The 15,009-nt window shown below is 45.2% G+C and overlaps 1 protein-coding gene across 1 annotated transcript in view; it reads right to left on the bottom strand.

Annotated features, from left to right (window-relative positions):
• Positions 1-15,009, bottom strand: part of TMC2 (transmembrane channel like 2) — an 87,900-nt gene that overhangs the window by 54,663 nt on the left and 18,228 nt on the right. Inside the window, exons 3-4 of the mRNA XM_073238064.1 lie at positions 10,138-10,477; positions 7,243-7,395 (exon numbers count right to left, since the gene is read on the bottom strand). Of these exons, the coding sequence (XP_073094165.1) occupies positions 7,243-7,395; positions 10,138-10,477 (493 nt within the window). The remainder of the gene's footprint in view (positions 1-7,242; positions 7,396-10,137; positions 10,478-15,009) is intronic.

Genomic DNA, 15,009 nt, shown 5'->3' with positions numbered 1-15,009 from the left:
AAAAAAAAAAAAAAAGGGGAAAAACGCGCGACCTCCTCCGTCCTCAGGCACCGGTCTCAGGCACCCGCCCCCAGGTCTCGCAGGGAGAAACGCGGGATATTCTTTGTCCTCCGGCGCCGTTCCCAGGCACTTCCTCACTGGTCCCGCCACCCTGCCTCCCCAGCAACGGGGGCCCGTCCCTCTAAGGCTTCCAAAAAGCGCTCGCCAAAAAAAAAAAAAAAAAAAAAACCGCTCCGGTTTCTCTCCACCCGCCGGGAGCCGGGGGGAGGGGCGCTCGGGTCCCGCCGGGCTGGGGCTTGTATCTTACCCCCTTCACAAGGCGCTGGGTTCTTGCAGGTGTGGATGTGGTCTGGATGTTGTCCTGTGTCCTGTGGTCTCTATTTTAGGAAGATTTTTCTTTGTTATATTTTCATAGCTCTATGTGTTTTTGGGAGATTTCCACTGCTCTACTCACACCGCCATCTTGGCTCCCTCTTCCATGAGTGCTGTTTTAAGCTGTTAAGCTTGTGATAATTTGTTACAGCAGCAATAGAAAATGAATACAGCCTTCAGTGGATATTTGTGGACTGGATGAATGCTGAATGAATGAGTGAACATTCGGGAAAGGTTGGATGAAAAACACATGGATCAGTTTGTCTATTAGATAGTCTGGGTGGTGTGCCAGAGCTGGTGAGGACTGGCTCCTGAGAACCGATTATTAAATGTTCAGGAACTTAGCCAACCAGTTGTTAAACTCTTGATAGCTTGAAATTGGCTGTAGTGGGAGCATTTAGACCATGGAAATCAGCAAATGTTATGAATCAAGACTTCCCTCATCCCACTCCGCAGAGAAACAGTTTATCAGCAAGCACTGGATAAATAAATCCAAACAGGTGGATGAAAAATGAAGTACATTTGGAGGTGGATGGAAGAAGGTGTTATGGAGCTACTTGTCTGGCTGCTAGTGCGACAGTCCTTACTGCTTGCTCCACAGTACCTACATTACCTCCAAAGGGTAAGTGCAGGCAGTTGACATGTGTTAAAGTCACATTCTAACCTGGAGTTACTCCCGAGGCTAGTTTTATTAGATCTCTATGATGGCTCAATATTAGTGAGGATGACTGTCTAGCTCCTGAGGCCAGGGTCAAAAAACCAGGCTGTATGGGTTCCACTAAGACTCCTAAGTGCAATCAGCTCCATGTTCCCCCTGTAGGCAAGACACGTCCTGGCAGTGAGTTTTATCTGTGACTACCAATGTTGCCAAGGCACCAAAGAATGTTTTCATGAAATTTGTATTATTGTCCTCTTCCTGTATCTTATGAGTGGGCAGAGACTCCTAAGCATTTGGAGTTTGTGAGTTTAAATGTGCCAGCTTTTAAGATTTTGGGATTTCAGTGCCTGAGCCATTGAGCATGGCAGCAAATACTTCTCTTCTTGATGTCCTTGCAACTCCAAGGACCATTCACTGAAAAACCTCTTGTTTGAGAAGTCTGATGGACACAGCAAACTTTTTTGGATCCCATGAAGGTATATACAGAATAATGACTAAGATCTTTACAGCAAACTGTGATCCAAGCTATCATGTCCTTCCTTATCAGAGATAGTATTTGGTTTATGGACACACTAGATCTTGCCCTGCACATCCAAGTGTTGCAAATGTTTCTTCTGTAAGGGGCTTTTGTTTCCCTTGCCATCTCCTTTCAAATGGGAACCTCCCACAAACTCACCTCTCTGTGTCCTCAGGCCGCAAGTTTGTGGTCAATGAAGTGAAAAAGCAAGAGAGGAGGGATGTTGCTTTGAGGAAGCTTCTGGGGGTCACTTTGGGCAGGTGATTGTTAACCCTTTCAGCTCAGCCCCTGCAACACTCAGCAGAGGAGGAAGTTACTGAAGAAAGGGCTTTCAGGGGCAGCCACGTTGCAGACAGCTCTTCAGAATCCCCTCACGTTTGCCTCTAGGAGACCCTCACTGCAGACATAGTGGCCTGAATCACAGTTTGGAAAACTCTATTAGGGTGGCCAGTGATGACTGCAGGGAGGGAAGGAGGAGCATTGTGTGTTTTTTAGTGTCAGAGAGACCCAGGCAGGGTTCTGTATCTTTCAGACGGGTGAAATTTTCATCTAAAAATGGGATAAGGCTATGAGAATCTAATGTGGGAATGCATGGGGTGTGAGCACAGTGATTCCATTCAGCAGACAGTCCCCCTTATCTCTGCTGAGGACACAGCAGCTCTGAGAGCAGGCAGCTGATAAGATTCTCTGTTGGCCCAGGGCGCTGATGGAAGGAACCCTCTGCTCCCCCGGTGCCTGCACAAGGGGCTTGGCAACACTTGAAGTTGGCCAAGGCATCTCTCATATACCTCCCAAACACAGTGAAAGGGATCAGATTCAAAATCACACTTAATCTTGAGATGCATAAGTAAAATTTCTTTCTGACAATTCTTTTCATTCAGCATTTGAATAATTGTTGTGCCACCTCTGTCGGTCCTCCATGGTTTCTAATGAGAAATTTGCAGTCGTTCTAAGTGTTTTTCCCACATAGACTAGGTATTGTTTCTCTCTGACCATTTACTAGTTTTCAGAAGCTTGACTATGATGTGTCTGGACATGGATTAATTGGGTCTTTCCTGCTTGGGCTTTGTTTAGCTTCTTGGATCTAAAAGTTTTGCAAATTTTTCAATTATTTCTTTGAGTATTTTTTCAGCCCCCAGTCTCGCCCCTCTTCTTCCTGGACTTCTTTCCCCCTACCCTTATATCTTGGGGAAGAGATGGAGAAGCCACTAATGTTGGATCTTTTATGATAGTCTCACATGTTCTACGGCTCTGTTCCCCCACTCCACTATTTTCTCTCTAATGTTCAGACTGGGTAATTTCTCTTTTTCTACCTCTGACTTTACTGATCCTTTACTATTTTCTCTCCATTCTACTATTGTGCTCATTCATTGAGTTCTTAAAATTTTAGCTACTGTATTTTTTTCTTCTAAAATTTTCAGTTGTTTCTCTTTATATCTTCTATTTCTTTTCTGAGCTTTTTTATTTCTCCATTTATTTCATGTGCTCATAATTGCTCACTGAAGCATTTTTATGATGGTTTCTTTAGAAGTCTTTGTGGGTAATTCTAACATCTATGTCATCTCAGTGTTAAGCATGTGTTGATTGTTTTATCATTAATTTGCAATCTTGCTGGATCCGATATGATAAGTGATTTTCAATAGAAAGGTGGGAATTTCAGATATTATAAAACTCTGGATCTTATTTAAATCTTGTGCTTTAGCAAGCATCCTCTGACCCTGCTCCAGTAGGTGGAGGGGGATACCACCTACTTTCTTCCAGGTGGAAGCCCATGTTCTTCACTGGACTCCTCTGACTCCACAGCTGGATAGGAGCTCCTTGTTAGTGCCGAGCAGGGATGGGAGTTCAGGCTGCTGCTCACCAGGCTTCCACTCACATCATCCTGGCTGGGAGGGATGCCTTGTAACTGCCAGGTGGTGGTGAAAGTCTTTGCTCCCCACTTGACCTTCTCTGACACACACTGGTGGGGATGTTGGGGACAAGGGAGAAAATCTAAGCCTCCCTACTTGGTTTTTGCTGCCAGAGGGGGGAATGGGGCTGCTCTTCTGTTTCTGGGGTGTGGTTGGAGGAGGGTTGTTACTACTGAGTTGTCTGACTTGCTGGGCTACTCCTTCCCTAGTCCTTTGGTTAGAGACAGCAGACCTTCCTTGAGGATGTTTTCGTGTGTCTGTTGGTGTTTCTGGGTTGCCGGCTTCTCCAAGATCCAGTCTGGGATACGTAAGGCAGAAAGAAAACCCAGAACTCAATGTCCTGCCATTCCTTTGTTCCTGAGGTCCTTAGCCAGTCTGCTTCTTCTCTCCACCTTTCTGAGTCTTCTCATGTTTGTTTTACATATAATGTTCAGAGTTGTAGCTGTACTTATTGGGAAAAAAAGGCAAAGGTGGACTTCTTCAGATTTCTCTCAAGGAAGCAAGTAGTTTGGGTAAATTTCTACGAGACTAACCTTCTGACAACATTGAGGAACATACCTGACTAATCCTATGATTAAAGCGAACAGCTGACTCATGGGCCCTAGAACCTCTTGTGCCAACATCACAGCCAAACTTGTGTTGTCATCAGTGGGGTGCACTAATGGTGTCTTCTCTGACTCATCGTCCCTCCCCGTCCTCACCTCTCAGGCTTGGCAATGTGTCTGGCACAAAAGATGTTCAAGGTTTAATAGTAACAATAACTACTATTTATTAATGGCATATTATGTGCTCGGTACATGAAGTAAATATTTTGATTTTGTAAGAACAATTCTGCAAGGTAGATATTATTATTCCTGTTTTATGGCTGTGGAATGTGAGGCTCAGAGAGGTTAAGGGAAGGAAACCAGAGGGGGATGGAAGAGCCAGCCAAAACCATCCCAATGTGCAGAGGTGGGAGCATGGGCCGGCCCCATTTCACTGCTGTTGCTCTTTATGTCCTGCCATCCTTCTTTGATTGTCTATGACACCTGTGTCCAGGTCAGCCAGCTCCCTGAATGGGCTGCAGACTGGAATTCCCACACCATTGCTTCTGAAAAAAGATGTAGTCTGGGGATGCAATCTGCAGTTGAAGACTAACTGCCAGAGGAGGAGGTCATACAGGAGGCAAAAGGGTACATTCTAAAATGCCTAGGAATTCTGGAGAGATGATTACAAATAAGAGTGCAGGTTTTGGGGCCAAAATTCCTGAGTTCAAGTCCTGTCCAGGCCACTTTACTCTCTGTGTGACCTTGGATAAATTATAAATTACTTGATTGCTGTGTGTCTCTGTTTGCTCATCAGTAAAATGGGGAAAGTGATACTGCTATGTAAATCACAGGGTAGTTATGAGGATTGAATGAGTCGTTATACATACAGCACTCAGAACAATGTCGGGCACATATGGATTGCTCAGCAGGTGTTGGCAATATATGAGAGAGAAAGAACATTAAAAGAGAGTAAGACACAGCTCTGCAAAGGAGTCCAGTCATGTGGGAAGACAGTGCCTTGGGGATCAGAAGGGCTGTAAATGACTCAGCCTGAATGCGGGAGGGCAATGGGGCTTCCATGCAGTAGGCACACTTGGACTGTGTCTTACAAGGTGTGTAGGAATCAGTCAGGTGGACTGGCAGAAAGCAGAAATCTTCTAGGCAGAGACACTGCCTGAGTGGAGACTCAGAGGCTGCAGAGCCTAAGACTTGAGTCTGGGAGCAGTCTGGGGAGGACGAGGCAAGAGAGAGGCCTAGGGGGAAGACAGGAGTGTTTGCTGGGGAGATGTCCTCTTATACTAGTGAGAGAGCCCTGTGTCTTTTCAGTTCCTCAGGCCTTGTCCACTTAACACCCCTACAAGACCAGGAATTCTCCCTGTAGAGAAAAAGGAAGTTCCATGGCCAGAATTCTCGCCTGACCCTGTCTGCCTGCCCACTGCGCATGTGCAGTGCTAGCAGGCACAGGCTTGCATATGTGTGGGCAATGAATTATTATTGACTCGATGTAAAGGACTCTGGGGCAGAGAGGCCCAGAGGCAGAGAATGGCTTGCTGCACACAAATGGGATTCTAGCCCTTAACCTGCCACCACGAGAATAAAGCTGGGTATAAACCCTTTTTTCCCAAGAAGGGTCAGTTATCATTTTTCAGTCTCACTAAATCCAGGGTGAACTTGCCCAGGGATGAAGCCCTCAGGTTAGACACTGCCCCTCAGGCCTGGAGATGTCAGACTTCTCCTCTGGGCCACTGAATGGCCCTCAGGGATTTTATGGTCCCTGAGACTTCCAGCCAGGTGGAGATCTCATTTCCACAAGTATCAGGGTTGCTCTTTTTCCACTGTTAATAAAAGATGTGTTCAGGTGACACCTGAGAGGGGGTGGCTTTCTGGTAGAGTGACAGATGGCTGTTCTGTGCCTCCCCCTCCCCCTCCCAGGAAGAACCTGGCCCTGAGAAAGCAAGAAGAGACTCAGAAAAGAGGTCTAGGAAGGAAGACAGCCCCCCTTGCCTGGAGTTGCATCTACCTCCCAGCTGTAACCACTAGCCACACGGGATGATGTAAACTTAAATAATACAAAACAAAAAAATTTAGTTTCTCAGTTACATAAACTACTTTTCAAGCTCCCATTGGCCGGCCACATGTGGCTGGTGTATACTGTATTAGTGCAAAGTTAGTGCATTTCCACAATTCCAGGAAGTTAGGTTGGTCAGCACTGGCCTGGAGGCACCACAGGGAGGCACTTCTTCTGTGGTACAGGAGGCCATGGAGTAATTTGCTGGGCGTAGAGCAAGCTCTGCAGCCTTGTCAGGGTCTGTACTGTCTTTGCTGTGCCTCCTGGGGGCAAACAGTGAGGGTGAACTGTCAATTATAGCTGCCACATTGTCCTACACTATAAAAGGTGAGGTGTTTGGCTTGGACAATAGGGAACTCAGGTATGAGAGGAACCAGGAAAACGGCTTTGCATAGAGGGAAGAGGAAAGGGAGTGTTATGCTCAGCCTTAGGGCAGAAAAACCACAGGGCCTTGGGAGAAAATGGTAATGTTGAATGGATTTTTAAAGTAGGAAACCAGAACCTAAGCAGTGTAGTTTTCTGTCCCTGTCTCAAACTGCAGCAGACACACAAGAGTCAAAGAAATACTTGGTGTGCCAGCTTTTCATCTGCAAACCAGAGAAGAGGCAGAGTTACCAGTAAGTCAGGGGAGTGGGTAGGAGGCCAGAACAATTGTCACGGAGCAATCACTGCAAGCCTGGCCCCAAGTTAGGCATTTGGGACACGGCAGTCCCTGAAGCAGACTCTCCCTGCTATCCACACTACAAATGTGAGAAAGCCACATGTGGAGGGACTCTGGGTGCTGAGGGAACACAAGGGAGTTTTGAACTTGTTGAGGACAGGGCGGGGGTCACAGAAAGCCCCCAGGGAAGGCATGTGTTGTTTTGTGAGGGAGGCACAGAAGATAGCAGATGAGGCGGGGCACAGGACAGAAAGGGTGCCAGGCACGGAAAGGCTGGGACCTTCCGTCTGTGCTGGCCTAGAGCAGGGCCTCAGTCAACAATCACAGGTCACGCGTGTCTTGACTCCGTACCCCACTCCCCAAGTGTGCCTGTGCTAGGGATCAGGAGGACCGAAGCAGTGCAGGAGGGCGGCTCCCGGTTCCTGTCAAGCCGTCTTGGGGCAGAGAGGAGGAAGGGACTCCCATGCCCATCAGAGGCAGCTGGGCCATCGGCACACCCAGACGCCCTGGCTGACCACCGCCTGCTCACCTGAGCTCCCGAAGCTTCTTTGCCATGGGCCAGGGCTTGTTCCGCATGGTGGCCATGAGCTTCTTCTTGTCTTCCACCTGCTCTAGGATCTGGGCAAGCTCCTCCTCAGACAGAGACTCTCCACGAGAGGCGCTGGAGGCCAAGGAGGGTGATCTGGAGGCAGAACCATGGAGCAGAGGAGAGTGAAGGAGGCCTCAGGCGCCCATGGAATGCAGAGGAGCACCCCCTTACCCCTGCAGGACAGGTGAGCCGTCTCCCCTACACTCCTAGCTCTGACTACCCCTCACAGACTTGCCCCTGCTCAGAAGCCCTCAGTGACTCCCACCACCTGTCAGAAGAGGCCACAACTCTGTCCTGTAGCCTAAGACACCAGGAGCGCTGCCTTCAAACTCCATTTCTCTGGGTTTCCACAGACACGGCACTCTAGCACGGTGCTACCCAATAGAAATATAACACGAGCCATGAATTGTAATTTAAATTTTCCCATTTACCCATTTAATGTAGCCACATTAAAATGGTAAAAGAAAATGGCAAAAATTAATTTTAATAATACATTTCATTTAATCCAATATGTCGAAAAATAATTATTTCAGCATATATAAAAAGTATATGAATATGTACTTGTTACATGTATATATAGTATGTATGTGAATTATATAATATACAAATCATTAATGATATATTTATATTCTTTTTGCACTGTCTTCAAAATCTAGTGTTCACCATGGGTGCAATTCAGACATTAAATTTTCATGGAACATATTTGATCTGTATTTGGATTTCAAAAAATTTACAGTTGAAAAAGTAGATTCACATACCCAAATTCTTTTAGACATGCTTAAAAGGTTCCCAATAAATAGTCAAGCAGCAGACTATCATATTCCTTTGACATTCACATCTGCTTTGAGAAAGTTAGTGTTTTTTTTTTTTAAAGAAATGGTTTGGCTTCAAAGTTAAATCAATTTCAAAATTACATCTGTCCAGGTTAAGAAAATTTACTAACTCTTGTGTCAACTCAGTAGTATTAACATCATATTAAAAGTAAATTACAAATCCAGTTTGTCAGTCACTAGCCACATTTCAAGTGCTCAACATGTGACTGGTGGCTATTGTGTTGGACAGTACAGGCGAAGAGACCCACTCCCGCCCACAGTCAAGGCCATGTGCTCGGGCATCACAAAACCCAAGTTGTCAAATGTGTGCCTCACAGCCTCCTTCACTCCTAAAAACAGTGATTCCACTAAGCAAGACCACAGCCAGCCAGGCAGTGAGAGAGAAGGTTAGACTGGAGAAGGTTATGCCTGGGCAGCCTTCTTAGCAAGTTTCCTAAATGGAAATACCCAGATGTGGACTTGGGTAACCGCAGGTTTTAGAGACCAGTTTGCAGCAGCATCTGTGATATTTAGCTTCTGTGAATGCCTGACGAGCACGACTCAAGGACAGAGGTGAGAGGAGGGGCCCTGGCCCTGGGACGCTGGAGGCTTAGAGCACAGGCAGGTTTGCCATGCTTCATGCACACCCCTGACAGCTGCCTTTGAGCCTCTGCGTAGGCATTCCCTTGGTCTGGAGCTTGGGGGGCATTCAGGCATTGCTTGTTCAGATTCCTTCTCTGCTTCAGATACTATTGAGATGCTTACCTTCTCCAAGGGTGGCCCAGCACCCCACCAAAACAATGCCTCATCAATTCTTCCTCATATACACATTCCTTCCTGCCTTGTCTTATGACTGGCGCCCATGTCCTATTTCCTTTGCAAGACTGTCAGCATCTGGGAATGCGGACTGAGTCTTTTTCATCCCTCTATGCCCTGCCATGGCACTAAGCCAAAAATGGCATGAATGAGCCCTTGTCTGTGTCCCTTCCGCTGCATCTGCCATCCAGACACATGGGACTCGTTTAAGATGGTGCAGCCTTCCTCTAAATTTCAGGACACTCCTAGGCCCATCAATGATGCATTCAAGTTCTCTCCAACTTGCTAAGGCTCCATGCATCCTTTACCTCTTCAGCTCATGTGCAGGAACAACCAGATAGTAGACAAAAGCTGTAAGTGAGCCACAGATGGCTGGCATGGGGGACAGAAGAAATCAGCAGCCCTTTTTGAGGGCATCAGCTCCCCCTCTGTAAAGATGGGAGTAAGGATATGGGCAGAGATGGTTTCTTAGAATCCAGTGGAAGAAGCATCAATTCACCGTCATCCTGATACCTCCCACTCTTTCAAAAGCCTCCCACCCCTTATCGACAGGGATTGTTAAAATACCATGAGAAGTGAGTAAAAAGGAAAAGGGAGGCAGAGAGGGAGATGTCCCATCAAAACTGGTAGCAAAAGGTGGCACTAAAGTCCTGCTTTCCCCTGCTGATTCCCTAAGCTGGCTCTGTCCACAGCCTGTGGGTGCCAGCGCTGATGGAATGATGGAAGAAAGGAAACAAAGCAAGTAAATAAAATCCTAAAATTTCAGAGCTGGTGGGATCCTTGAAGGCCTTCTAGATCAACGCCATACTTCCCAGAAGAGGACATAGGCCCAGACTGAGAAAACAGCTCTGACGATGCCTTAATCTAACTTTGTTCATTTCTCTCAGCTCCTATTCAAGAGCTGTGGTGAGTCACCAGCTGAAATTCTGGAGACTTGGGATCTGGTTAAACTTTGCTGCCATGTCACGCTCAAAGCGTCCACTTGACATGTGTAACGTGAGGCCTTGCTGAGAGTGCCCAGTGGCCAGTCCACCTGGGGTGGCTGTGACCGTTCTCCGGGTTCTGGCCCAGACCTGGAGCTGGGCAGCAGCAAAGGCAAGAGGAGAGAGCAGGGGAAGGGGATGGGAACCCCTGTCAGGGCAGGGAGAAGGGCTAGGGGGAGAGGGCGAGAACAGATTGGAAATGTGCCTGTGTCATCACAACATACCTGTGTTTCTTCAGTGGCTTCCACATCTCCTCCTTCTTGGGCACCTCCTTTTCCTTCTTTGGGGGTGCTCTCTGCTCCTTGAGGGAAGCCCTCCCATCCCTCCTTCTCCTCCCCTCACAGATCCTCTCTGCCTGGCTCTGCTTCCGCTCCTCTTGGCGTCTCCCGCGTTCTGCCTGCTTCCTCCAGGGGGACCCTGGTCTTGGGCTGCCCCTGGCCTGCTCCTTCCTGCCAGGCTGAGCTCCACGACTGCCTGGTGACCTCTCGGCTTTGGGAACCTGCTTCCTTGAGGGTGTCCTCTTAGCCCTGTCACCTGCAGGGACAGGAAATAGACAGTTCTGATCTCACTGGACCATACCTCATAAAAGTGCCACCCCCAACCCACCCAGGCTGTGAAATCAGAGGTTCATGATGCTTCCTGGAACTTGTTGGCCCCACAGGCCACCTCTTCCAGAGCTTCTGGTCTGCCATGGGAATTAATGTCTGCCTCCGTGGACAGGCTGACCTTCCCACCCTTGCCTACACCTCAGGTAAAGATTCCTCATTGTGGGTGTGAAGTTCCTGGGGTCAGAGGTGGGTCATCTCCTGACCCTCTGTGTTAAGGCCAAGCATGGGTTTCTGTTTGGCAAAGCTGGACCACTGAGAATGGAGGGCCTGCCCCTCATGCATCCCCATCTGGCATGAGGGAAGGGACAGGAGGTGAGAGCAGGAGAATCAGTTCAAGTCCTGTTCCTCAACATGCCTAAGCATTTTTGTTGGGTTTGTTTTAAGCCATGACTTTATATCTTTGGCAAATGACCTGATTAAGCAGAATCTTCTCTACAGTATGAGGTTTCTCCAACAGTTTGTCCTGCCGGAGTCCAGCTCCAGCCAAGGTGTGGGTCACGAAGGAAAGGACAGCGTTGGTGAGTGAGGAGATGAGTGAGGAGACGAAACACCCAGTTAAGGTTGTAACATCTCCTGACATCAAGCGATAGGGCTTTTATTTTTATATTTTTTTAAGGTTTACATAATGTTACACATTTTCTTTGATCATGGATGGTACAATGTTTTTTCCTTTCAGTTTTTGTATAATTCTGGCTTATTACAGATGTTAATTATTTTTTTGAACAGCTTTCTTGTAACATTTAATGTTTAACTTTCCCTTAACCTTTTTGGCCAGAGATATAGGTTACGTACTAGGTGCTAGACAGGAAATGGCGTAAGACAGCATGTGGGCTAAGCATGTGGGCTATGATTTTCACTTTAAGTGTGTAAGATTATATAGAGTTTAAGATATGTGTCTAAGGTATGTGTCTAAGGCTATATAAAGTTTAAGCAGGTTATATAAAATGAAAGCTATATGTCTTTTGGTTATTAAGTATAACTATATTATTAATTAAATCCTATCCTACACATGTGGGTTGAGGCTTACATTTAAAATTTAGGGGTGGTACTTCTATCACCCATTCCTTAACATTCCTATGAATACAATAAAAACACCTTATTCTTTTATAATATTCATTCTATAATTTCAGGTGTTTATACTTTTCCTCCTGCATCTACAGGCACTAGGGCCTTGCAGTCCTCTTTTGTCCGTTATATAATAACACTAAATCTGCTCTTACTACCTTACTATTAATATAATAATATTTTGTCATAAATTTATTATAAACTTCTATATATGGGATATTTATAAATGTTAAGTCTTCCTATTTTGCTCATAAATTCTTTCTTTAAGGGGGATACTCTTCTAATATTATAAGCAACTTAAAGGGGGCTGTGGGCAGTAGGGACTATTAATCTCTTTTACTTGGCTGTTTCATATAAATTTCTTGGAAAAATGGGTTTTTCTATGGGGGTTTTTCTATGGCTCAGTTTACCATAACTCCTGGTTAATCATGTTTCAATTGTTACAAAAGGAGGAACAAACTGCATCTAGTTTTGAGAGGCCTGGGTTGTTCTGCCTCCCTTCTTTGTGGCAGTCTGCCTGAAACAGTTGGTCCCATTACACTGCTTTCATTTCCGGAATTGGTGCTTTGATCAATATTTTGGGTTATGTTATTTACTAAAGATTCATAAATCTTAAATACATAAGATTTCCCATATATGAGCCCAATCACCAACATCATAACTGCAAAAATAAGTGCGGGAATTAGCAGGGGCCAGCTGTGAGGTTGCCTGTTTTCAGGATTCCTCCTCATGCCTGGACCTTGTCAAACAGCATGAGCAGCATGGCCCACACCATTGTCCAATAGCCTCTTTAAGCAGAGCTATGTGTGTAGGCATTTACAAATTAAATGTAGGAATAATTATTATTTATATTGTAGTTAAGTATAAGGTGGTGGGATTCATAACTAACCTCTCCACCACTTACTAGCTGGGTGTCTTTGAGCAAGTCACTTACCCTCAGAGTCTCACTCTACTCTAACCAGGGGGTGTTAGCACTCACTCCGTTACCTTCCTAATGAATACAGCCCGGTGATTGACATCTGAGAAAGGATGTCATTGCTCCGATACTCAAAAACAGAAACATGATTTTTTACTTGTAAAAAGAACACAGCTTTGGAGTTAGGCTGGTCTGTGTGAAAATATCAGTTCTATGAGTTGTTTATCTTTGTGTGCACAGATAAATTATTTAACTTTTCTGCACCTCAGTTTCTGTTAATGGCTCTAGTATCCCCATGGTTCCGTAGGCAGGTTAATGAAACACAGAAGTGTCTGGCTCACGGGAGATAATCTCAGCAAACTGGGAATAGAGAATAAGTAAAGAATTTCTATGAAAAATCTTATACCTTTCACAAAAATTATCTCAAAATCAATCATAGACCCAAATGTGCAATGCAAAACTGTAAAACTCCTAAGAGCATTAGAGAGAATCTAGGTGAGCTTGGGTTTTCGATGTGTTCTTTGATACAACAAACACTAAAGGATGATCCATGAAAGAAAAAATGAATAAGTTGGGCCTTGTTACCATTAAAAACTTCTGCTCTGTGAAAGATACTGTTAAGAAAATGAAAAGACAAGTCACAAGCTCAAGAAAATATATGCAAAACACATATCTGACAAAGGATACAAACTATACAAAGAACTATTTGACTTCAGCAAAATACTGCCTCAGAACCCCAGTTGGAAGTATTCTGTCAGGTGCTGTTAACAACCGGCACAGTAGTGAAACTCTTAAGGAGGTGATTCTTGGATTCATGTTCTTCAACGAAAGAGACATAAACCAATCTCAAATTCCTGGAAGACTGTCCCTACTGGTGACCTCAGGCTGAGGGTTCCTAGGTGTCTGAAGTAGACAGCCTTTAAATGTAGACAGTTGTGCCTGAGGTCCGTGGAACAAGACCAGAGACTGTCACTTTATATCCTGTATTCCTCTGTTTTGGATTCTTTACTTAATTCTATCCTCTCATTAATGTAAGGCTACTTTTAACTGTGTTTCTTACAAGCCCCTATGATAAATATTGCTGTTTGTGTCCTTAATCCCTCATTGGTATGACTCCGGGACCCAGCTAAAATTCACACATGAACTGTGTAAGGGGCACACCCAGCTTCCTTTGGTCCCAGTTCCTTATAAGAAATCAATTGGTTTCCTGAGTAACTGGACTTCACTATTGGGTGACTTTCTGGATGGCAAACTCCACAACAGGCCAGAAGGCTAGAAAATTAAAACCCCCATCACATCCTAGGAGGGTTTTGCCTCCAGTGAAACAATACTTTTGTGACAGCTAGTCTTTGTAACTGAACTTTCACTGACCTAGAACTTGGAAGGAGATTAGGTGGTGTATGTTTGGAGACTGTCTCATTTTCAAAGACCTTACAAGTAAGATTTGTTCCTTTCCTTTTGCTTTAGACCCACCTAATGATCTTGATACTACCAAATTCACTGACACCAAACTCTTCTTGATGAATGGTGTCAAACATTTTCAGTATTATTTGACAACACCATAGGAGTATTCTGGCTAAAACCAGGCGACTGGCTGGCCCCCAGTGACTGATATTGCATCTGACACAAAAGCCTACTAACTACCACCCACAAACTGGACAGGAACTTGTTTCTTTGGTAAACCAATACTTATTCCCAAACTTGCCTCTGACATCACCTAAGGTCCATTTTTTCCCCATTGTTTGGTCCTCTAGGAAAAAAGATCAGTAGATAGTATCACTGAAGAAAACCTGATTCAAGAACTGAAACCTTAACTACTCTAGGGGAATTCTGGAACTCAGGACTCTTCACTGAATACTTTATGAGAAGCATGGATAACAGGGTACGTTTTTAATGCTATAACTGAAAGAATAGCAAGTGATTTAGACAATGCCATTGAGGCCATAGAGCACATCTCCTGAGGTGTGTATGAAATTGGATGGGTGACTGGAACAGAGATACTTTAGACAGAATTTTGGCCTCTTGAGGGTAAGGTGAGCTGTTTCAGGGGAAGGATGTTGTCCTTCCATTACTGAAGCCCTCTTAGATATCTCCAATATTACTAAAAAGACCTTAGGAAGTGAGCAAAGATACCATAAAATTGGGTACTTTGACTAACAACCCCATATCTGCTCTGTGAACTCTTCTGCTTTGGCATGAGATATGTTCTCTTGTTCAGTCTGGGCATCCCTGGCTCCTGGCTGAAAAGTGGACTGTACAAACTCTGGTTATAATCCTTCTTTTAGTATCCCTCTATGCACCACTGTTTAGAAGTGCCATCTCCCAAATTTGAATGCCATTGCATTCCTGCTGTGTGTGACATGATCGAACAAAGTGTCATCGAGCAGAAAGAACTTGAACAACTGACACACAGGTTGAAACAACCACTACCAGGAACTTGGAGGTTGAAAGAACTCTCAGCAGACAATTGGCATGCAGCCATGACATCTCAAACAGCGGTGAACACA

The sequence above is a fragment of the Manis javanica genome, chromosome 5 (genome assembly GCF_040802235.1).
Source record: "Manis javanica isolate MJ-LG chromosome 5, MJ_LKY, whole genome shotgun sequence".
In the NCBI taxonomy this organism is placed as follows: domain Eukaryota; kingdom Metazoa; phylum Chordata; class Mammalia; order Pholidota; family Manidae; genus Manis; species Manis javanica.
The sequence above is the reverse complement of the archived record's forward strand: the minus strand, read 5'-3'. Positions and strand labels throughout refer to the sequence as shown.